The sequence below is a fragment of the Nuphar pumila genome, chromosome 5 (genome assembly GCF_984573655.1).
Source record: "Nuphar pumila chromosome 5, dmNupPumi1.hap1.1, whole genome shotgun sequence".
In the NCBI taxonomy this organism is placed as follows: Eukaryota; Viridiplantae; Streptophyta; class Magnoliopsida; order Nymphaeales; family Nymphaeaceae; genus Nuphar; species Nuphar pumila.
The window spans coordinates 8,435,766-8,460,999 of NC_143253.1; the positions used below are offsets into that span (position 1 = coordinate 8,435,766).

General features: G+C 38.6%; 1 protein-coding gene across 7 annotated transcripts in view; it reads right to left on the reverse strand.

Annotated features, from left to right (window-relative positions):
- The window catches only part of LOC149836674 (RNA helicase family protein), a 307,604-nt gene that overhangs the window by 90,706 nt on the left and 191,664 nt on the right, over positions 1-25,234 (reverse strand). For all 7 annotated transcript variants that reach the window (XR_016431827.1, XM_090005515.1, XM_090005514.1 and 4 more), the window contains 3 exons: positions 18,705-18,845; positions 18,482-18,571; positions 18,299-18,355 (listed from right to left, as the gene is read on the reverse strand). Coding sequence is in view for 6 of the 7 variants with exons in the window: in XM_090005515.1 (XP_089861641.1) it covers positions 18,299-18,355; positions 18,482-18,571; positions 18,705-18,845 (288 nt within the window). In the remaining variant the exon portion in view is untranslated. The remainder of the gene's footprint in view (positions 1-18,298; positions 18,356-18,481; positions 18,572-18,704; positions 18,846-25,234) is intronic.

The following is a 25,234-nucleotide window of genomic DNA, read 5'->3' on the forward strand; positions in this document are numbered from 1 at the left end:
TTCTTCAAAGTTTTGGGGTTCTACATGAGTGAATGGCGCTAAGACAAACTCTATATTTAGGTGTAAATGAATCATAAGAGATGAACCTAGAAGGGACTTTCTTATTTCTCTCAGTTCTTCGCAGATTTTCTCTATTTGAGGGGGTAGTTCTACTAGATTCATTATATATTTCTATTGCACTTCTAAAACTATTTTTGTCTCTATGAATATACGTGATAGGATCTCTAGATGTTCCTTCATCAATATGTTGATAGGTAGGTGGGTGAGATAAGAACTTGTTTTCCTCCACTTCATTATCACTAGAGTCATTATTATTAAAATATATGTATATATATGATATCACATCATACCCAATAAAGGGTATTTCTATAATTCTGTCCAATAAGGGCATTTTAGTCCTTTTCTTTTCTTCCTTTTCTTTTTCTTTTTCTTTTTTTTTCTTTTTCTTTTTTAATTTGTATATGCATTAAATGCATAATGCATTGGGGTCCCAACTAAGAGTCGTTGGACCCCCAACGGTCACAACTGTGACCGTTGGGGGCCCAACGACTCCTTGTTGGGCCTCCCAATGCCCACTCTCTCTTCGCTTTTCTCACTCTCTCTCTCACTCTCTTGCTTATAAATAGAGGGGTAAACCCCTTTTCCAAGCCCATTTCATGCTTTATAAGATTTTTCCTTTTAGCAAGCCATTCTAGGCCTTGTGTTTGTCAATTGTGGATTTGTTCTTTGCATCTTGCTTGTGAATGTCCATTCTAGGACATTGTGTTCATTTCCGCTTATTTCATTACATGGTATCAGAGCAAGGTTGTGCGCTTGTTGTCAAATCTCTTTTCACTTGTGTGTTCTTGTAAGCTAGCATATCTTTTTTTGCTTCTCCTATTGCTTTTTCACCATGGAAGGTGAACATAAGATTAACCTCACTTTCAAGTTAAATGGTACCAACTACTTGGTATGGGCATTTGCTATGGAGAACAACCTCAAGGGAAAGAAGCTTTGGGGTTACGTGATGGGCACCATTCCGGAACCTCAACTTCAACTCACCAAAATGGAAGGAGGACAAGAGAAAGCTTTAGAAGGAGGAGCACAAATTAAAGCCATTGAAGAACACCAATCGTTGATTGAAGATTGGAAAAGTAAGCATGCAAAAATACTTGCATGGTTTATGAATAACGTAGAGCTAAAAATTTGTGCAAACATTGCCAAATTTCGCAAAGCTAACAAGGCATGGTTCTTCATGAAAGGTATGTACACTCAAAAAGACCTCGCTAGGCAATTTTTCCTCCAAGAAAAGATCTGCACCATTAAACAAGGGGACATGAGTGTCCGTGATCAGTGATGTGAGAGGTTTACGCCTCAGTACCTGAAGCGTACGCCTTAGAGGCGAAAAGCAAGCTCAAGGTACTGAGGCGTTGTATGAGGCGTTTGCAGGCTTGAAGCGCACGCTTCACATGGGTGAAGTGCACGCCTCGCATCGAGGCGCGCTTCGCTTCTAAGGCATGCACTTCAAGGTTGGACCACCGCTGCGAGGTCATCCAGTCGGCGAAGACGTTGATGAGGCTGGCGAGGTCGAGCGTTTGTGAGAACGCCTGGATCTGACGCGACAGCACCTGGTCGATGAGTCCCAGAGGGACCAACAATTGGGACTGGAGGGTGTCCGGGTGGGGGTTGCACCAGTTCTCCTGGTACAGAGGGTTGCCTGTTGATGGGTTCGGTGGCAGAAGCATTGTTGTTGTTGGTGGTTCTTGGAGTTGCGGCTCTTGAAGGAAGAATGGGGTGGTGGTGATCCTTCTGCAGGTGGTGGTGATGATCAGTGTTTTAAAACTCGCCGAGTCAACTCGTTGACTCGGCTGACTCAGCTCGGCTCGGCTCGCCCCTCCAGCGAGTCAATCCGGCAAGGCAAACTCGGTTTGCCAAAACTCGGGCTTGACTCGGCCTGACTCGGGCGAGTTTTGGGATGTTTGAAATTTGTTTTTTGAGTTTCAAATTACAGTTTCGAAATATATAAGTACATATATTTTAACAAGGGTTACCCCCAGATTTTGTATAAAAAAGAAAATAAAAATCATTTAAAGATAAAAAAGCATTTAAATCCATAGAATAAAATCGCCATGTTGTTCGAACTATTGTTCACCCTGTGTTATCAACTTATTCTAGCAAAATATTTTAAAGAAATGATTCTCACTATATATGGCGGGTCAACTGTGCCTATGGGAAGTCATATTTAGGTTTCATCATCCATTTGTTATGTGAACAAGCATTGTACATATTCAAATATTAGTAGTCTTTTTATAGTTGTGCCATTAATATATTTTCTGCATAGTTTTATACATGAGAAAATTGCTTATTTATGTTGATATTGGGCATTCTGTAAACTTTCAATATGCACATATATCCATGTTTTACATTTATGGATTTGTTAGAGAGGGAATTAAAACTTTTAAAACAAGCTAGCATATATGATTGGCCATTTTAGGAACCTTAGGTAGTAGCAGACTGAACTCATGGTGACCAAATCCTCTAATTCAAGTCATGAATTAGTCAAAGTGCTTGTATAGATATCAAATTCAATTATTCAAGCAAACCTCTATAGCTCTTTGCAGTTGTTTTTATATTCTTACAGACGTTTGGAGACTATGTTTACTCAAAAACATGGTTTCAGACAAATTATATATTGTTTTTCTTTTAAAATCAAAAGTAAACAAAACCCGGTCCGAGTCACCGAGTTGACCCGCCGAGTCACGAGTCAATAAAGAACGAGTCGAGTTCCGAGTCACGGGTTTTAAAACCTTGGTGATGATGGTGGTGGGGCTGAGGGTCTTGAGGATGAGGTGGATTTTGGTAGCCATTCTTTTTTATGGTTTTGGTTGGTGGTGGTGCGAGGGGTTTTGGTTCAGGGGAGTTGCATAATTGGGCAAATGGGGTAGTGCTGTTTGGATGGTGGGGATTAGGGTTTTGAGGTTTGCTTGGGGTATGGGTAGAAGGCGTTTTGGGGGGCTTTTGGTGTTTGGGGTCTTGACTTTTTGAGTGGCGGTTGGGGACTTGGGGGAGTATCAAGTTTGCAAATCAGGTAGTGAACTCTAGACATATTGAGGGAACTCAGAGTTGGCTTAGTTGCCAAAGAAATTGCATTGTTTCTGAAATGAAATGGGGATCTTCGAAACACGAGCTTTGATTAACAAGAGCAAGTGTCAAGAATGACACTAAAGCATAGCCCTTAAAAAGGGTATAACTGGAAACAAAATAAAAATAAAAATGTATTCTTTATTGATATGAAAAACCAATTGCTTAAGAAGCATTAGAGAAAAATACAAGAGGGGCTGCACCCCTTTATATACACAGCTGAAAGAGGACTCAATAGAGCTGTTGGGCACAGTCCAACAGCTCTATTTAGAGCTGTTGGAATGTGTCAGTCCAACAGCTCTATTAAGAGTTGTTGGACTGTGTCAGTCCAACAGCTCTATTGCTAGTCAAGTCTGGACAGGACTTGACTAGCAACAGTCATTCTAGTTCAAACTGAACTAGATGACATAAAGACAAAAAATAAAAATAAAGGAAAAAAAATACAGAAAAGAAAGAAATTAAAAATGTATTTATATATATATATATATATAATATTATTATATATACATATATGTACAGTTTTACATTTTAACACTCCCCCTCAAACTTACGGTACAATGAGCGAAAGTTTGTCTAAGAGAAAGTGAAATCGGGGAGCAGCGAGAGGCTTTGTAAAGAGGTCTGCTAACTGATATTCTGAAGTGACATATGGCAGATCAATTATCCCGTGTAGATATTCCTCTCTAACGTAGTGACAATCCATTTCGATGTGTTTGGTGCGTTCGTGGAATGTTCTGTTACTGGCAATGTAGATCGCACTTTTGTTGTCACAACACATTTGTGAAGCCTTTGTTGCTTCAACTCCCATGTCAGCAAGCAGTCGTCGGAGCCAAACTACTTCCATGGTCGTGGTTGCCATGGCTCTGTATTCAGCTTCGGTGGATGAGAGAGATACCTTCTGCTGCTTTTTACACCTCCACGAGATTAATGATTCCCCTAAAAAGACACAAAAGCCAGTGGTTGAGTGTCTGTTATTGGGATCACCTCCCCAATCAGCATCAGTATATGCAATTAAATCAAGAGAAGAGGAGGAAGATAAGAAAAGTCCTCGTGAAAGAGAGGACTTGATGTATCTGATAATACGCATGACTGCTCCCATATGAACAGAAGTAGGAGCATGTTGAAATTGACTTGTTGTATGAACAGCATGTGCTATATCTGGTCTGGTAATGGATAGATAGGAAAGTGCCCCGACAAGCTGTCTGTAAGGAGTAGGGTCTGCAAGAAGTTCTCCATCATCAATCTTCATTTTAACATTAACAACTTCTACAGTGTCAACTTTCTTATCATCAGTAATACCAGACCTGAAAACAATATCAAAAGCAAATTTAGTCTGAGATAATAAATATCCTCTAGGAGAATAAGCAACTTCAATGCCTAAAAAATATCTCAACAAGCCCAAATCAGTCATTTCAAAATGAGATTTAAGAAGTGTTTTGATTGTTTCAACTCCCTGTTTATCGCTTCCGGTGATGATCATATCATCCACATAGAGAAGAAGCACAATGATCCCTGCATCAGAATTCTTAATAAACAAAGCAGTGTCAGTTAAACAGAATTGAAAACCAATATCAATCATAACACGACTAAACCTATCATACCAAGCTTTTGGTACTTGTTTAAGTCCATAAAGAGCTTTTTCTAAGCGAAGGACTTTACCCTTAAGAATACTTAGACCAGGAGGGGGTTCCATATATACTTCTTCAACTAGCTTTCCATTTAAAAAAGCATTTTTGACATCCATTTGAAAAATAGACCATTTTTTGATAGAAGCTAAGGCAATTAAGGTTCGGACAGTAGTCATACGAGCCACCAGAGCAAAGGTTTCTTCATAATCAATCCCATATTCTTGGGCATAACCTTTGGCTACTAAACGGGCTTTATATCTTTCAAGAGTACCATCACTCTTGGTTTTAATTTTATAAACCCATCGACATCCTATAGTTTTCTTCCCTGGAGGAAGATCTTGAATATTCCATGTAGAAGCCTTTTCAAGTGCATCTAATTCAACTTTCATGGCTTCTATCCATTTGATATCACTTTTTGCTTGAAAATATGTGGATGGTTCTTCATATGAGTGAATTAATGCAATAACTGCCCTATATGTGGGTGAGAAAGACTCGTATGATACAAACTTTTCTGGAGGCCTCGAGATTTGGGATGATTGTCTATTTGGAATGTTAGAATATTTCTCAAGTGCACATGGAGTATTAGACTCTTGTCGCCTGGAATATTGAATACTAGTATCTCTATGAACTTCTTCATTTTCAACATTAAGATCAATAATTCTTGGATCATCATCAAAGTTACAATCAAGGTCATATTCATCAGATGTTGATGTTAGATCTAGCAAAAAGGAGTACTCAGTGACGTCTTTTAATTTTCTAAAATCAAAGAAGCTCTCCTTTTCAAGAAAGGAAACATTTCTAGACACATATAGTTTATTATTTTTGAAGTCAAAACATCTATAACCTTTCTGGTTTTCAGCATATCCTAAAAAGGCACAGGGAATCGCACGAGGGGAAAGTTTATCATTTTTGTCAGTAAATATGAAACATTTGCACCCAAATATTCTTAATCTAGAGTAGTCTGGAGAAATGTTCATAAGTTTTTCAATGGGAGTGATATTTTGTAACGAAGAAGATGGCATCCTATTAATGAGATAGGTGGCAGTTAAGGCAGCTTCTGCCCAAAAGTCTTTAGGGACTTGATTTGTTATTAATAAAGTTCTAGTGGTTTCTATAATATGGCGATGTTTTCGTTCTGCCAGTCCATTTTGTTGAGGTGTATAAGGACAAGATATTTGATGTGTGATGCCATGCAATTTAAGATAATTTTGAAAATTTGTGGATAAAAACTCTCCCCCTGAATCTGTGCGAAAAATAGTAATATCATTTTGAAATTTGTTTTTAACCATATTATGAAAAGTTTGAAAGTATGAAAATACTTCAGACTTATGTTTGAGAAAGTACATCCACGTATGTCGGGAGAAATCATCGACAAAAATAACATAGTAAACAAATCCTCCTTTAGAAATTACTGGTGCAGGACCCCAAACATCCGAGTGTATTAATTCAAGTGGTCTTGAAGAGAAAAAGGTTCTGTTCTGAAATGGTAATCTTTTCATTTTGCCGAGAATACAATCTTTACAATCAAATGATTCAGAGTTACAAAATTTCCCTAGATTTGGAAAATGTTGGATTTTGGCTATATGTGGGTGACCAAGTCTCTTATGCCACAGTTCCAACTCTATTTTTTGAATATTATAACAAAAAGCTTTCTTCGGCATTTCCAAAAAATCCATGTAATAGAGTCCTCCTTCTCTATGGCCTTCCCCAATCAGCTTGCCTGACTGGCGATCCTGTACCCAACAACCATGAGAAGAAAAAGAAATATTACACCCATAATCAGAAATTTGAGATACAGATAAAAGATTTAAATTTAATTTGGGAACATGTCTAATTTCTGGAATAAATTTTTTTTTTTGTTTTATAAATTTTTTCAAAATCTCTTATTCCTTCTATTTCAAGAGAAGTCCCATCAGCAGTAAAGACCTTTGACACACTTGTTTTATTTTTAACACATTTGGATAGACTTTGATTATTTGGGGTCATATGAAAAGATGCACCAGAGTCAAGAAGCCAAGAAATTTTACCTAAATCAGAAAAAGATGAGGCTGCTGCGCCGGTTGAAGCTTCAGATGAGGAAGAGGCACCTTTGATGAGGGGCTGAAGGATCTCCATTAGTTGGGCCAGGGAAACTGGTGCATCCTGATCTTTAGGCTCCGATCCAGCAATTGCAGCTCTTTTTTCTCTCAGCTCCTTAAGTTTGGGACATTGTGGCCTGTAGTGTCCCGGTTCATGACAGTGATGACAAATAACTTTCTTCTTATCATAGTCACCATTTTGTCGGTTAAAGTGAGGAGGCCTATATGATCGAACATGATTCCCTGGTCTAGACACGGCTAAAACGGAATCATCTTCAATTTTTAAAGAACCTTTCCGGAGACGATTTTCTTCCATTGTTAACTCTTCAATAGTTTCAACAATAGAAGGAATTTTTCCCCGGTGAAGTAGGGCCGATTTAGTGGTTTCAAATTCCGGCCTTAATCCAGTGATAAACTGGTAAAAATGTTCAACATCGAGTTGTTTCTGACGAAGCTCGATGTCTTCGGCACAATGCCACTTTGGTTCTAAAAGGGAAAGTTCTTCCCAAAGTTCGGACAACCCATTGTAATATTCACGAATAGTTTTGTCTCCTTGTGTCATCATTCGAACTTTTTCTTGGAGGTTGCACACGTGTGCAATATCTTTAAGGGAATACATATTCTTAAGGTATTCCCATGCATTATCGGCATGATCAAATTTGGCAAGACTTGAGCATTTTTTAATGTCAACGCTATTGATAAGCCATGACATTATCTTCGCATGAGATATTCTCCATTCTTTCCATTTCTTCTCGTATGAGGCAATAGCCTTGATTTTCTCTTCTTCCGATAGAGGGACGTCTTTATCTCCCTCCTTTTTAGTAAGAGATAGCTTAGGTTCCGAATCGGAACCATCCACAATCCCCCATAAGCCTTTTCCCCATATATGGTGCTTCATGATTGAAGCCCATGTTACATAGTTCGTATCGCTTAGTTTCATAGGCATGATGGTGACTTTATCATTGTCATCCATCGATTACAAGGAGAGAAAGAATAGGGATAGAAGAGAAACAAGAAGGAAAATGAGAAAGAAAGAAAAAAAAAACAATACAACAAGATGTGAAATCTTCTCCAATGAAGTGATAAAACACTTCTCTTCAAGTGGCGAACACTTTTGCAAACGGGCACGAAAACCGAGGCAGCTTTTCCTCAAGATTTAGTACTTCCGCGGCTCTGATACCATGAAATGAAATGGGGATCTTCGAAACACGAGCTTTGATTAACAAGAGCAAGTGTCAAGAATGACACTAAAGCATAACCCTTAAAAAGGGTATAACTGGAAACAAAATAAAAATAAAAATGTATTCTTTATTGATATGAAAAACCAATTGCTTAAGAAGCATTGGAGAAAAATACAAGAGGGGCTGCACCCCTTTATATACACAGCTGAAAGAGGACTCAATAGAGCTGTTGGGCACATAGAGCTGTTGGAATGTGTCAGTCCAACAGCTCTATTGCTAGTCAAGTCTGGACAGGACTTGACTAGCAACAGTCATTCTAGTTCAAACTGAACTAGATGACATAAAGACAAAAAATAAAAATAAAGGAAAAAAAAATACAGAAAAGAAAGAAATTAAAAATGTATTTATATATATATATAATAATATAATATTATTATATATACATATATGTACAGTTTTACATTTTAACAGTTTCAAGACTTTAAGCAATAGGATTTGAACTTGTTGGGATGTAAAATATATTTAAGATACAATCTTTATTATTCAAGTAGCATGTAAGAGCCGAATTGAGTTCAACACCTGTTGTTCGTGTTCGGCTCACCAAACCCATTTTACTAGTTCAAACGAACTCTTTAAGAACTGAACACAAGCCCAACCACCGACCACTAGATGTGTTAATGGAAGTTGCTTCCTTCAGCTTTCATTTGGTGGCACTTGATATTTACCATGAATTGTTAGATAAATGAGTATACGTGTGTGTGCATGTTGGAATTACACAACATTCCATTAGGTTTTGATCTCTCAACGTATTAACACATGGTGACGTGAACTAACAGCTCCTACCATACAAGCGAAGCCCTCGCTGTATTCAATATGATTTCGTGATTGAAGATATAACTTGTTTTATCTTGCACTGTGAGTCTAACTTAATTGTGGTTTACATGTACATGCATATAAGAAAATGAATAATACGAGTTAATTATAGGAAAGTAGTATTTATTTTATATTGTCATTTATTAGTAGTTTTTATTTAAAATTTTCATTATTTTACTAATATTATATATTTATTATTTTGATCATGAAGCTTACGCTTCAACGCCTCGAGGCTTACGCCTCGCTTCATAACAGGCTCCACACCTCGCTTCGCCTCATCGCATTTAACAACCTTGTCTGTGATTACTTTAGCTCTCTTAGTCCCTTATGGGATGAGCTATCCCTCCTAGAACCCAAATGGGTAGATAGTGAGGACGTTGAACTTAGAAGGCAACAAATGGAAAAAGAATATTTTTTTCAATTTTTGCATGGGCTTACACCGAAGTATGAGCAAGTGAGATATTCTCTCCTCCATAGTTCTAAGCCTCTTCCCCTTGAAGATGTTGTCAAAATATGCCAAGAAGAAACCCGTCTTGGCATGGTAAAAGGGGAGATGAAGTCTTGGTTGTTTCCAAACCCGGAAATCATGTTAAGACGTATAAGCCTCCTTATTTTGGAAGACAAAATAACTATAATGACAACTATAAGAAAACCATATGTCATCATTGTCAAGAACCGGGACACATAAGGCCAAATTGTCCAAAGATAAATGAAGCGCTGAAGCCAAGAGTTGCTTTCGTTGAAGAAAGCACACCAAGGAAGGAAGATTCTACAAAAGGAAGGGATTCCTTTTCTCTTGCCCAACTATCTGAGGCACTCCAATTGCTACTCAAATCGTCATCTCCATCTATATCGGGTGCCGCCATTGCCTCCTCCTCTCCTCCAGGTATGTCCTCTTGGATCCTTGACTCCGAAGCATCCTTTCATATGACACCTCATGAGAATGGGTTATCCGACTTATGTCCAAATTCAAAAACCTCTTATGTTTCAACCGCCGATGGCACGCCTTTACAAATCAAAAGTTTTGGAACTTTAAGTTTTTAAAAAAAAATTTGTGCCAAATATGAGGGTGGTACCTCAACTAAATTTAAACCTTCTTTCCGTTTCTCAAATATGTGATCATGGATGTGAAATCTCCTTCTCAACTAAGGGTTGCTCTATACAGGATCTCTAGTCCGGGAAGCAGATTGGGCAAGGCCATAGGAGGGGAGATCTCTATTACATGAGCCACTTGAAACTTCCTACCAATTCTTTTTGTAACTACGTCCAAGATAAAAATATTGAAACTTGGCATCAAAGACTTGGACATCCAAGCTTTCAAAAATGTATTCTTTTCCCTTTGGAAAGAAATTAACTGTATTTTTGGAAAGATGAAATCTATTCCTTTTCTAAATAAAACATTTTTGACTAAACAACCATTTGAGTTAGTTCATTCAGATGTTTGGGGCCCTTCTCCGGTCATATCGAAAGGTGAATACTCCTATTATGTTACTTTTATTGATGACTTTACTAGATATGTATAGATTTATTTTCTTAACTTAAAATCCGATGTCTTCGCCTTTTTTAAGAAATTTCATATGATGGTCAAAAATCAATTTTTAAGTAATATCTCTATTCTTAGATCCGACTCGGATGGAGAGTACCTATCAAATGAATTTCAAAGTTATTTAGAAACAAATGGAATTTATCATCAAAAGTCTTGTCCTAGAACTCCTCAACAAAATGGTTTAGCCGAAAGAAAACATAGACACATTATGGAAACCACTATGACACTTCTTATTTCTAAAGAAATTCCAAAAAGCTATTGGGTCGAAGCTGCGTTAATATCAACCTACTTGATAAATAAAATAATATCTTCATCCTTAGAAAATACATCTCTATATGAAAAATTATTTGGAAGAACTCTCGACTTTAATAGATTGAGAATTTTTGGGTGCGAATGTTTTGTTCTTTCACATAAAAGAGATAAATTATCTCCAAAAGCTATTGAATGTGTTTTTTTTAGGATATGGAGAAAATAAAAAAGGATTTAGATGCTTCGACCCCAAAAGCAACAAATTGTATGTTTCTAAAGATGTAACCTTTTTAGAAAATGAAAATGGGTTTGAAAAAACTAAAGAGATTGAGGAAAGCGAATATGCTTTCTTGTTTGATCTTCTTCCTCAAGAAGAAGTAACTCTTCAAGAAGAAGTGATTTCTAATGATAATTTGTTGAATGAACAAGAGGACATTTCTCTCAACAATGTTGAAAACGAAAACGAAAATGATGTCATTGATAGTAGACCAATTCAAACCTACGTTCGGCGTGGTCAACAAGTTCCCATAAATGCTTTAGAAAAATACTCCCAAGGGTCCAACATAGAAGAAATCTCTTTGATAAGATCCGGTCGAGTCTCCAATCCTCCAAATAGGTTTGTCTCCTATGAATCTCTTACACCAAAATATAGGTCATGCCTAATTGTGTTACACTCATTCCATGAACCATCTCATTATAATGAAGCCAAAAACATTCCTCAGTGGGTCGAAGCCATGAACTTAGAACTTAGTGCTCTTGAAAAGGCAAAAACTTAGGAAATAACCTCATTGCCCACTGGAAAGAAATCGATTAGATGTAGATGATTCTATAAAGTCAAAACTAAGAGCGACGGGTCATTAGAACGCTACAAAGCTCGATTAGTAGCAAAAGGATACGCTCAAGAATACGATATTGATTATGAGGAAACTTTTGCTCCCGTAGCTAGGATGACCAGTGTTAGGACTCTTATTATTGTTGCTTCTGATAAAAAATGGCCTATCTATCAATTAGATGTTAAGAATGCATTCTTAAATAGGGAACTAAATGAAGAGGTTTACATGGACCCTCCGCCAGGAGTGCGTATTGGTAATGATAAAATTCTTAAACTTAACAAAGCCTTATATGGATTAAAACAAGCTCCAAAGGCTTGGCACGATAAATTTAGTAATGTAATGACAAGTTTGAATTTTCGTTCTTGCTATACTGACACTGCTTTATTTGTGAAAAGTGCAGTGTCTTCAGTTGTTATTCTCTTGCTTTATGTTGATGATATGATCATCACTGAATGTGATGAGCAGAGAATTAAAGATATTAAGAAAGTTCTGAAAGAAAATTTTGATATGTCTAATCTTGGTTTCTTAAGATATTTTTTAGGTATTGAAGTAGCGTACTCTCCACGGGGTTACATTCTCTCTCAGATGAAACTTGCAGCTGACATTTGTTTAAAGTATGACATCACAGATGACAAGAAGACGGAAACCCCTGAAGTTATCAATGCAAAGTTGAGGTTGCAAGATGAAACTCTTCTTGAAGATCCCACTCCCTACCGCCAAGTAGTTGGGTCTCTGACATACTTATCCATCACTCGCCCAGACATAGCTCATGCAGTTCACTCTGTCAGTCAATTTCAACATGCACCTACAACCGTGCATATGAGTGCAGTCTTAAGAATCATCAGATACATTAAAAATACTATAACTAAGGGAGTTTTTCTTTCCACTTCTTCATCACTTGACTTAATTGCTTATACTGATGCTGATTGGGGAGAAAATCCCAATGATAGAGTCTCAACTACTAGTTTTTGTGTATTCTTAGGTGACTATGATTTCCTGGAGATGCAAGAAGCAGCACAAAGTTTCATTGTCCTCAACGAAAGCTGAATATCGTGTAATGACCACTACAACTATGGAGCTTGTGTGGCTTAGAAGTCTCCTCAGTGATATGGGCATAATCATTTCTACACCTTCGAAGATGTGTTGTGACAATAAAAGCGCAATTTATATTGCAAGCAACCACACCTTCCACGAGCGTACTAAGCACATTGAGATGGACTGCCACTATGTTCGTGATGAATATCTAAGAGGGACCATAGCATTGTCGTACGTTACATCTGAGTACCAGTTGGCGGATTTCTTCACCAAAGCTCTTGTTGCTCCTCGCTTTATGTTTCTTCTCAACAAGCTTTCGGTCATGTCCCCGTAAAGCTTGAGGGAGGGTGTTAATATATATATATCACATCATACCCGATAAAGGGTACTTTTGTAATTCTACCCAATAGGGGAATTTTAATCCTTTTATTTTATTTTCTTCCCTTTCTTTTTCTTATTTTTTACTTTCTTTTTTAATTTGTATATGCATTAAATGCATAATGCATTGAGGTCCCAACTAAGAGTCGTTGGACCCCCAACGGTCACAAATGTGACCGTTGGGGGCCCAACGACTCCTTGTTGGGCCTCCCAATGCCCACTCTCTCTTCGCTTTTCTCACTCCCTCTCTCTCCCTCTCTTGCTTATAAATAGAGGGGTAAACCCCTTTGTAATGTGTGGCTTTTCCAAGCTCATTTCTTGCTTTATAAGATTTTTCCTTTTAGCAAGCCATTCTAGGCCTTGTGTTTGTCAATTGTGGACTTGTTCTTTGCATCTTGCTTGTGAATGTCCATTCTAGGACATTGTGTTCACTTCCGCTTATTTCATTACAATTATGAGTAGATTCATCATCACTAGCATCATCATTTCTAGATAATAACTCAAATAAAAAAGAATAATTCATATTTTCTTTATGAGGTTCACAACTTTCAAAACCACTAACATTTTTCAATGAACTCACATTTCTTGATACATAATTTGTCGCTTTTAATATCGTAACATCAAAACCCCTTTTTAGTTTCGGAGTAACCAAGAAAGGCACATATGATAGCTTTCGGTGAAAGCTTGTCATTCTTGTCCGTAAGAACAAAACATTTGCATCCGAAAATTCTTAACCTACTATAGTCAGGTTCTTTTGTATACAATATTTCAAAAGGCAAAATTTTGTTTCAATTTTTGGATGGAAGCCGATTTATGAGATAGACAAATGTAAGAGCCGCTTCGGCCAAAAAAAATTTTGGAATGTTTTGCGAGATAAGTAGGGTTCGAGTGGTTTCAATAATATGACTATGTTTTCTTTCGGCTAATTCATTTTGTTAAGGCATTTTCGGACAAGATTTTTGATGGAGAATACCATAACTTTCAAGATATCTTTTGAATTCATTTGAAAGATATTCTCCTCCAGAGTCAGTTCTAAAAATTTTCAAGTCTTCATTAAATTGGTTTTTGATTATCATATGATAAGTTTTGAATGTCGTAAAGACCTCATGTTTGTGCTTAAGAAAATATATCCAACAATATCTAGTGTAATCGTCAACAAAAATCACAATATGAAAACCCCCCTTTTGATAAAAGGGTTGTCGGTCCCCGTACATCCGAATGGACAATTTCAAAAGGTCTTGTTGTAAACATAGATCTTTGATTGAAAGGTAAACTTTTTATCTTTCTAAGAGTACAATCACTACAAGTAAAATCACTTTTACAAAGATGTTTAACAAAGGGTAAATAAGAAATCTTAACAATGTTGGGATGTCCAAGCCTTTTGTGCCATACATTAATATCTTTTTATTGGAGAACATTACAAAAAGGATTTTTGGGGATTTGGAGGATGTCGAAATAGTATAGATCACCCCTCTTAGAGCCTTCCGTAATCAACCTCTCGGACCGACGGTCCTGTATCCAACATTTATCATATGAGAATTTTATATCACATCCATTGTCCGAGAGTTGAGAAACTGAAAACAAATTTAAGTTTAATTTGGGTATAAATCTAATTTTTGGGATAAAAAATCCTTGTTTTTCAAAGTTTTCAATTCCTTTGATTTCAATAGAAGTTCCATCCTGTTAAATTATGTACCTTATCACCTAATGTAATATATATATATATTTTATATATATAAGGTAATACATATACATATATTAATATATATGTATATGTATCTACTTTTTATATATATAAAATATATATATTTCTTATTATTTAGTCATAGGGGTAGTTTCATCTTTTCTTCCATTTTACGCACATTCACCTTTTGAATGTGTTTGTAATTTCTTTTTAGTTTTTTCTTTTTCTTTATTTTTATTTCTTTTATTTTTGTACTTAAAGGAACCTTGGGGGGCCCACTCAAATAGACGTTGGGCCCCTCCAACGGTCACATTTGTGACCGTTGGAGGGGCTCCAACGTCTATGAGTGGAGCCCCTCCAAGGCTCCCTTTTGGGTTGTTATAAATAGGGGCTCTCCCCTTGTATTCTATTATGGCTTTGAGTCAAAGCCCAAGTTCTCAATAAATTGATTCCATTGTTTTTATGCCTTTGTGCATTTGTGAGTTATTTGTGGGTTGTGCTTGTTGTGCACAAGTGTTCTTATTGTGCTTTCGTGGTGGGTTCAATATCAAGAATATTAAGGTTTTGATATTAGTATCTTGTTGGAGGTACTTTCACACATCCGCGGTTGAAACAAATGATAAAGAGAGATTTTTTGAATATTCGAAAAAAGAACAAATATTTGGAGACATATAAAAAGAGGCACCCGAATCTAAAAGTCAAGAAGTCTTACCGGGAGGAGAAGAAGTTAGACATGGTGGCTCCGAAAATTGCCCCTTTGAGAAGAGGTTGAAGTGCTTCCACAATTTGATACAAAGAGAGAGCTCCATTAGAAGAAGATAAATATTCTTCCTTTTGAGGTTGAGATGTGGTAGCCATGGCTAGCAATTTCCTCCACTTTGGGCACACCGGTTTGATGTGTCCTGGTTCTTTACAAAAGTGGCACACAATTTTGCTATAATCTTTTTTTCTGCTTTGCCCACTATTTTCTCTTGCTCTTTGATTTTGATTTTTGAAGTGAGGAGGTTTGTAGGTTCTCAAATTGTTTTCCGGTCTTGAAACGGCATTAACACCTTCACTTTCTTCTTGGTTGGAAGGTGTTGCAAGAACACTTGGGTTATTTTTGCTTATACCCATACGGGTCTCTTCCCCACTTAATTTTGTAATTACATCTTCAAGAGAAGGGAAAGTAAAAGAGGATAAGAGAGAGGATCGTATTTGCTTAAATTCGGGTATGCGCCCATTTAGAAAGTTAAAAAAGCAATCCTACTCCAATTGTTTATGCCTAAGCTCAATGGCTTCTCCACTCCATTTGGGCTCAAGCATGGCAAACTCATCCCAAATAGAGGACAACTCTGTGAAATACTCTCTAATAGTCATTTCTCTTTGTTGTAGAGTCAAAGCCCTTTTTTGAAGATAGTACTTGTGAGACAAGTCCCCTGATGTGTACATTTTTTCAAGATATTGCCATGCTTGAAAAGCTTTTTTGAATTTGATAATGCTAGCATTAATTCTTGTCTTAATGGATGAGAAGATCCATGATAGGATTTTGAAATTTCTCATCTTTCATTATTCATGTTTTTTACTATAGTCTTCACGTGCCTTTATTCTTTCTTCTCCTTCAAGAATCTTTATTTCTCCTTTTTCCACTAAGGTAATCTTTGGTTCCGGTTCCGGTTCCGGTTCCGGTATAGATCCTTGGACATATCCCCAAAGCCCTTTACCCTTGATGTGGGCTTCCATATTGCCGGCCCAAACATGATAATTTGAACCACTGACTTTGAACCCAAGAAAGAAATGAGAGTCTTTTTCCCCCATTTGTAAAGAAAATAGAGTAACAGAATTCTTACCACCAACGGGTCTTTAGAGCTTACTTGATGTGGTATGAAATATATTGTAAGAAGTCTCCACGCCAAAATTCAAGAGAAAGGTAGGTGCACGACTTTTGAGGCACACGACGAAAACAAAGTAACACACGATCCTCATCAATAATAACCTTGCTTTGATACCATGTGAAAGTGTCTTCAAAAGAGACTATGATTAAGACACTTAGTTCTTGATGAATGAAGTGTGCATGAAGGCACAATAAGAACACTTGTGCACAAAGGCACCACCCACAATGGCTCACAAATGCACAAGGCATAAAAGAATATGGAAAACTTTATTGAACAATTAATGGCTTTGACTCAAAGCCCTTGGCTAATACAAAAGGAGAAGCCCATATTTATAGGGCATTGAATGAGCCTTGGAGGAGCTCCACATCTAGTCGTTGGTGTGGGCCCCCCAAGGTACATAAAGTACATAAAGAAAAAGTAAAAGAATAAAAAATGAAAAATAAATAACATACAAACATATTCAAAAAGATGAATATGCGTAAAATACAAAGAAGACTAAAATACCCCTACAGCTAATACACAAGGAAATATATATTTGTATATATATAAGTAGATAGATACATGTACAACAACAACAACAAACAACAACAACTACGCCTTCATCCCAAAACAATTGGGGTCAGCGATATGAACCAAAAAAGAAATTCATTTTGGGTCTTCCACATGAATCCTTTTCCTCCAATCATTTCTATCCAACGCCATGTCCTCGGTGAGGTTCAAAGCATTCATATCCTTTCCTATCATCTCCATCCAAGTCTTCCTAGGCCTACCCCGACCTCTTTTAACTAATATATTTTCCCATTTCTCCAACCTTCTAACTGGAGCATCATTAGGCCTTCGCCGAATATGTCCAAACCACCGTAAACGATTCTCTCGCATCTTATTTTCAATGGGTGCAACACCTACCTTCTTACGTATCTCTTCGTTCCGAATCTTATCTTTTATTGTATTTCCACACATCCATCTAAGCATCCGCATCTCAGCTACACTCATTTTTTGAATATGATGTCTCTTGGCAGCCCAACATTCCGTACCATATAGTAAAGCGGGTCTAATAGTCGTCCTATAAAACTTTCCCTTCAACCGCAATGGCATTCTACGATCGCACAGCACTCCAGTAGCACTTTTCCATAAAATATATAAAATATATATGCATATGTATCTCTCTTTATATATATAAAATATATATGTAGGATTTCAATAATTATGGAATACAATTTAACAGTACCTATACTCCAGCATCCTTGTTTTGAAAAACACATGTGACTAACAGAAATATACCCGCAGGTGCAGAACATCAACAATTGTTGATTACTTAAATTAGATCATTAAGATTACTGATCAATAGTTGTCATTAGCCCCAACAAGGACGGCATCGCAGGGTAATCATTCAGAGGGTTGATTTTAGAACATCCAAGTTTTAGTATGATGGTAGGCAATCCTATTTCATGCTCCACAGTTGGAGAGAGGAGAATGCTGTTTGTTTTGAACAATGCCATTCTTATCCCTTATGCATAATAAACAATACTTTATGTATCAGCATAAAGTATTGAATGTTAACACATTGAAAAATCAACCATACCACTGATACCAAGCAGTAGGAGAAAAGTTATTATCAGCAAAACCTCAAAGGCCATTTCAAGACCACAAATACAATGGTCCTCATTTCGTCCTTAAATTGGACAACACCTTGTAATGAATTTGAACTTTACAAGACACTTTTAGACACAAATAACAGCATAGACCACAAAGTACAGAACTTAGTGTAACATTTAGTAGACATGACATAGCTTTTTGGCAGAGCTTTAGAAATGTGTACCTGGTACAACATAGTGATGGCCGAGCTCACTGCTGCTTCACGTGGAGGTTCTATGGCCTGTAAGAAACACGGTAAAACTTTTATTACTTCTTCAAAAATTAAAGCTTAGAGAGAATTAATCAAAACAAAGAATACGGCAACAAATTTAACGCAAGACATATCATCATAAGTTGGATCACTCACCTTTTCTAAGAATGATTTAATATCTCCCAGGGAAAGAGACTTAATTTGTAGGCATAACTCAACCAAGGACGTGCGAAGAATCTCTGGCACCTTAGTTTGGAAAAAACAGTATGATTAACAATTAAAGATGCATAACAATATATAAAACATATGGATTTTCAACTCTAAAAAAAATATAAAATAAATAAATAAAACAAGTAAAACTAAAAACAATAGTTAGCACCTGAAACTGACGCATACATTCTTCAAAACGATAGCGTGTATATAAGCGGAAACAGACACCAGGTTTTACACGCCCAGCCCTCCCACAACGTTGTTTGGCGCTAGCTCGAGATATCCATTCCTCCACCATACTTGACATTTTCTACCAAAATTTAATTATATCACAATAAATGCAACAAGTATTAAATCAATTGGTAGAAATAAAAAAAAAACAACAATAATAATGATACATTACAAAAAAAATCCAATTTATATCATGTTTTTAGCAAATGTACTTGAAACAACTTAACTAGAGCTTGCATGGGTTTGGTCTCAAAAGCAATAATTTAAATCTTTTTTCATATATTGTAAGTTGAGATATGATTTTTTTTTGGGCAATCCGCACTCACATATTTGTTTCTAAGCAAACCCATGTACTAAGACTAAGGCCAAATAATGATGACCATGAGTCAGTTGTTTCTTACAACAAGACTGTACGTATGTATGTGTGCGTCTGTAAAGAAGGGGCGGGGGCAGAATCATTTAATCATTTATTAAAACAAAGAAATCATTAAAAGAGAACATCACATGACAAGAACACCTAGGAAAGACAAAAAAAAATCAATTAAAAATGGCAGTCCCTAGAAAAGCAATCCAAACGAGATCTGAACTTGGCCATTCATCAGCACGAGAAACCACTCATTGAATCTTTAAGCGAATGCAAGTAATCCTATGTTTTCCTTCCATTGAAAGCTTGAAAATCCTTTTTAACCAAGCAGACTACCAGGCCTGAAACAACTAACATTTCCACACAAGAAAACCATGTCTTGTTTTTACATATTGCTCAAGGTGTCATCCGCTCTCCTTGCTTTGTTCTTGCACTAATATGGTCTCAGAGTCATATTTGTTGTAGGGAGAAGATTATTTCTGCCATTAGAGGGAAGGAAGGGTGACATTCATCGTGAAGACCTACTCTGCCGAGGAAGCCAAGCTTGAGTGTGCTGATGTCAGCATCAAATCCAACACCTGGTGTCTGCAAGGGTTGGTGAATCTGACTTGGGGATTAGGTAGTTGGCAACTTTATAAGATTCCTGGATCAAATCCCATGCAATTTGGGTAAATTTTGAATTTATTGTGAAATTTCTAAGATTTTCTGGTGTTTGAGGTTCAAACCTGAAAAGATTTGGATATCGATCGTGTCTGATCTGATTTCTGGGTTTTGAGGCATGAGATTAGCATGATTCGGATCATTTTTACCTAAGGGGTGCATGAAATTTATTAGGTGTGGTTTGGTTAAACATTTTGGGAATTGTGATGAATTTTTGGGTGAGTCCTAACAGACAGTAACCCTGTTTGGGCTATCCATTGTGTATTTTGACCAGTGTATTGTGTTGATTCTGCTATATACTCAGTGTTTTGGTTCTGGGTATGAGTATACATGGATTTTGGTTGTGTTGCAATGCTTGGATGGGCATTTTATGATGCAAGTATGTTGGAATTGGGTGTTGGCAGTTTGTCTTTGGCCTAAGTTGCATAGTTCAGGTTGAAGTATTATTGCTGGAAGTTTGTTTGTCTTTGTGCCCCTTTGTAAATCATTTCCGTTAAAATATGCTATTCTTGCACACACACATATATATACATACATATGTATATATGTATACGTATTAATGTAATAGGTAATACCCTCTAGGGATATTTTTGTCTTTAAAGTCATATGTAGTAGGTGCTGCCCATTAGGGGACAGCCTTGTCTTTCCTATTTTTTCCTTTTATTTTCTTTTTTTATCATTTTTTTTGTATAAGGGCATTAAGGACAAATGGCTTTAGAGCCGTTGGGAGATCCCCAAAGGCTCTAAGGGCCCTATTGTAGCCTATTTAAAGGGATCTTTGGCCCTTCTCTATGTATGCTTCTCTTTAGCATAATAATACAAATTTTTTTTTAGAGAAACAAAATATTTTTTATTTATTTTGTGCTCTCTTGCCCTTTGTGAGTGGTTTTGTGCTAGCCCTTGTGGCTTATTGTATTTTGCTCATTAGTGGCTTTTGTGTTTGTGCACACTTTGTGTAACGCCTCAAAATCTCAATCTTGCAAACCTTTTAGAAAGCAGGCAAGAGAGTAGAAAAAATCTCTTTTCTTTCAGAGTTTGTTTATAAAATCAGCGGAAGACTATTCTTTTGTCAAATTCAGAAAGGCAAGCTGACAACTTTGGGCCCGTTAGCTAAAAGAACCAAAACTCACAATCCATGTTACTTGCAAAACACTTGGAAAAACCATTTTCATTAAAAGAAGTTCCCAAATAGTACAAAATTCGGATATCCCAAGGAAAATCCGTTACAAAACCCAAAAACATCCAGGACGCGAGCTAAGAGCAGGAAAAAGAAGTCTTGAAGTCATTTTGCAATCGCGTCATCGTCTGTGGTGTATCTAATCATCACCTGTACCCATAAAATGGGTTAGTTTCGCGAAAAACTAGTAGGTGCACAAGAGAGACTACGGGAAACTAAATTAAGAGCATTTAATTCAGCATGCTAAGCAGTTTAAAGCAGATAAGCAGTTCAAAGCAAGTAAGCAGTGCAATTGTCAAACGCAACATGACGATTCATTTGATCGTAAGTTGTGAACTTCCACGCAACAAGCAAGTCTCATGACTCATCAACCAGTGTAAACAGACTTTATGTTTCGATATTACTGGCCTGCGGGTATGCGAAGACAAATCGTAGAAACAACTACGACTAGTTCGGGTGTCTGTTATTATATGTATTTTCAATAACCCGAATAGCTAGTTGAGTCCACTCCGAAGATGACGACTTTAGCCGAGAGAGGATTCCCCAAAGGCAGGTACTTGGCAACGGATGCATCCAACTTCTGCAGAAGTCCATGGAATCTACCACCTAGGATAATGTCTGGTAGTCCCTTGTCCTAACCCAATGACTAAGGAGGCCGGATCTTTGCCTTTGGAGTGGTTGTTAGGAACCTGTCCATTGGAGTGTGCGTCGCTCTATCCTCTCTCTTGACAAACTACAAGAAGCGAATGAGTGTGTCAGGGGTAAGTTAACTGACAACTCATTCTATATGCTCTGGTCTTTTGACCAAATGAGCATCTTACCTGTGAAGGCGATCACATTTTTATGTGTTTACAGCATTGTGCATTTAGCACTATTCGAGGTTGCACGACCGTCTCATCCGATTATCACAGTACTAGCGTGTAATGCACGACTAAAAATACTCTAGGATGAAAGGGTATAGTTCCTCAATAGGAGCCTCACCAAAAGTGTTTCATAAAGATGTAATGTTTCTCAAACTTTACTTTTAACATTTTTTATCTTTTGAAACAACCAACAACTTGTGCCAACATTTGGCATGTGATTTTCAAGAATTTCATCCGCTATCATGGTATCTACATGCCTCGCATGACTCGATACTGGCCTCGATAAATGAAATACGGGTTTCTCAACAGAACCCCCGCTAAGAAGTTCGTTCAAGCCCCAATTCGGGGTTACCCGAGATATGTCGAATAGACAAACAGAACCATTCAATCACATCCTTCCAAATACTTCGATTTGGGCAGTCTTTAATGCTTTTGCGCAACTCCCTAAATTCTCAAGTCTACTTTGCAGGACTGCTCACTCGAAAAGCCAGGATCCCTGCTAGGGATCCCTCTCCTTAGACGAGGATGTATCGTTAAGCTCCCAACTCAACTCTTGTTGCAAGAGGAAGAGTGGTAAATGCCTCTTGCATCCTCCACGAGGATGCCTTTAATAGCACATGCAATGAGCGAAAACCTGAGCCTCATCTACAATGGCAAGGCAATAACGAAACATTTGCAAAAGCAGGAGCCTGGGCGCAAAGCGCGACGGCAAAGTAAAGCCATGACAGAAAGTAAAGGACAAGGATCGTGAAACCGCGTCCTTGAGTTAAATGTATACTCGCATAAATATATATATATACATAGATATTTATTTAATTTCCTTTTTAGTTAATTGAACTCAATTCAATTGTCCAAGTCCTCCGTGCAATCTTTCCCTACCTCGGGGAGTTGCGAGCTTGCTGGCGTCTGCGGGTATAAGCGATTAACGACTCTGGTCACGGAGCGTGAGCGAGATCCGTCGTACGAGCTGCAAAAGCGACAGTCTTAGCAAGCTAACACGAAAAATAGAAGGTCAGGGGCACTACAGCTGACCTGACGTGAAGGAAGCAGAGGCAGGGGCAACGTGCCCCTGCAAACCTGTTGAACGCGAAAGAAGCAGAGGCAAGGGCTGCGAGCCCCTGTTGTCAACAACCACGGGGAGGCAAGAGGCTGCACCCCTACCTAATGAAGGCAACGAGGGAGGTCGGGGCTTCGCCCTGCCTACTGGAAGAGCAAAGAGGCAGGAGCGAGGCCCTTGCCCGCTAGACACAAAGGGGGAGGCAGGAGGCTTTGTCCCTGCCTGCCGAATACGCAAAGAGGCAGGGGCTTGGCCCCTGCCTGTCAAACACATAAACAGACAAGGGGTGAAGCCCTTGCCTGACGCTAGAGAAGAGGGAACAAGGAGGGGGCTCGACCCCTCCCCCGAACAACAGCGGTGCAGGGAGGGGGGCTCGACCCCTCCCCTGAAATACGACGGTGCAGGGAGGGGCTCGACCCCCTCCCCTGCTGTAACAGGGAACAGGGAGGGGCTCGACCCCTCCCCTACTGTAAAAGGGAGCAGGGAGGGGCTCGACGCCCTCCCCTGCTGTAACAGGGAGCAGAGAGGGGTTCGACCCCTCCTATGTTGTAAAAGGGAGCAGGGAGGGGCTCGACCCCCTCCCTTGCCGTAACAGGAAGCAGGAGGGGCTCGACCCCTCCCCTACCGTAACAGGGAGCACAGGGAGGGCTCGGCCCCTCCCCTGCCAAAAGGAGACGCAGGGAGGGGGCTCAACCCCTCCCCCCGCGAAATACGGCACGCAGGGAGGGGCTCGACCCCTCCCCTGCAAACAGAGGCATCGGGAGGGGGTTGGGCCCCTCCCTCGCAAAACACATCGCAGGGAGGGGGCTCTGCCCCTCCCCTGCAATTTAAAGCAGCAAGGAGGGGGATTTGCCCCTCCCTTGCGATTGAGGGAGGCAGGGAGGTGGCTCAACCCCTCCCTGCGCAAACGGAGAGGTGAGGGAGAGAGAGACAGAAGGAAAAGGAGAAGAAAAATGAGGGGAGCGTACCTGGGGGTTGCTGGAAGAAGCTCGCTGGAGGAAGTGGGGTTGCCGGTGGCCGCTACTCAACAAACGCAAGAAGGGGGGGGGGGGGTCATGTAGAGAGGAAGGAGGTTTCGAGAAACCTCCCCCCTTTGCCTCGTTGTCTTTAAAAGGCAGATAGAAAGTCGGTGGCCTCGGGTTGGGTCCGGATACGACGCGAATCCAAGCCTCTTTTTTTTTTTTTTGGGGGGGGGGTACACTTTGTTCTCTTGTAGCCCTTTAGTGGCATTGTTTTTGTGCACAATTTGGTTTCATTACAATTTCTTGGTGTTTTTTAGCAAGCGTTGCTGCGAATTGCATAAGAGATGGAAAAGGGTGAACCTAATGAAGGAGTGGAGGATGAACAATGCAAAATGAGTGCATGGATATTTGGTTCAGTTGAGCAGGGCATCGCTATTAACCTTGCTATGTTCCAAGAGATAAAAGATGCATAAAATTTCTTAGACCAACTGTATAAGCAGGAAAATTGTGCTAGTGAGTATCAGTTGATGCAAGAGCTTAGGGATCTTAGGCAAGAAAATAAGTTCATTCAGGCCTTCTTCTCAGCGATTCAGCAGGTATGGGATCTCTTTCCCTGATTGCAGCTAATGAGAGGTGTGCCAAGTGCAAAGATTGCAAAGAGATTTGGAGATGGGCAACAGGTCCAAGGAGAGGACACATGTTATTGAGTGTCTCATGGCTCTTCGTTCGGAGTTTGATAATTTGAAAAGTGCCATATTGCATAGAGCTTCATTGTCTGCCCTCACTCGGACTTTCTCTGAGCTCCTAGTAGAATAGACTAAGAAGAAATCTCTTGGGAGTCAATCATTTGAGGAGTCTGTGTTGGCTGTTATGAGGCAGAGTGGGACACATGGAGGAATGTGTTCAGGTTCAGCTGGGACACCTAGAGGAGACGAGTGGTGTGAGGTGTTACTATTGTTAAGAGTTGGGGCTTATGATTGTGTGCAGGATCGGTCTATAGGAAGATTAGGACTGAGCATAGAAAGGGACATCTTTATTATGTGGATCATCTTAATATGGAGTGAGTGATATTCTTCCTTTTATGTCGAGTGAAATTGAGTTTGTTAGTCCTCTTTATTTTGTATATTATTATGTTTAGGGGCCTTCTCTTGTGGGTTTCAAGAGAAGATCTACCTGTTTTTGTTACCTTCATAGATGATTGTACAAGATTTACTTGAATATGTTCCATAAACTACAGAAATGAATTACCTGAAACCTTTAGAAAATTATGCATTCTCGTTGAAACTCAATTTTCCACTAGGATTAAAAATATGCATTCAGATTCATGGGGAGAGTACATTGGGCATAAGTTTCAAGACTTTTTGTGTGACATGGGAATTAGAAAT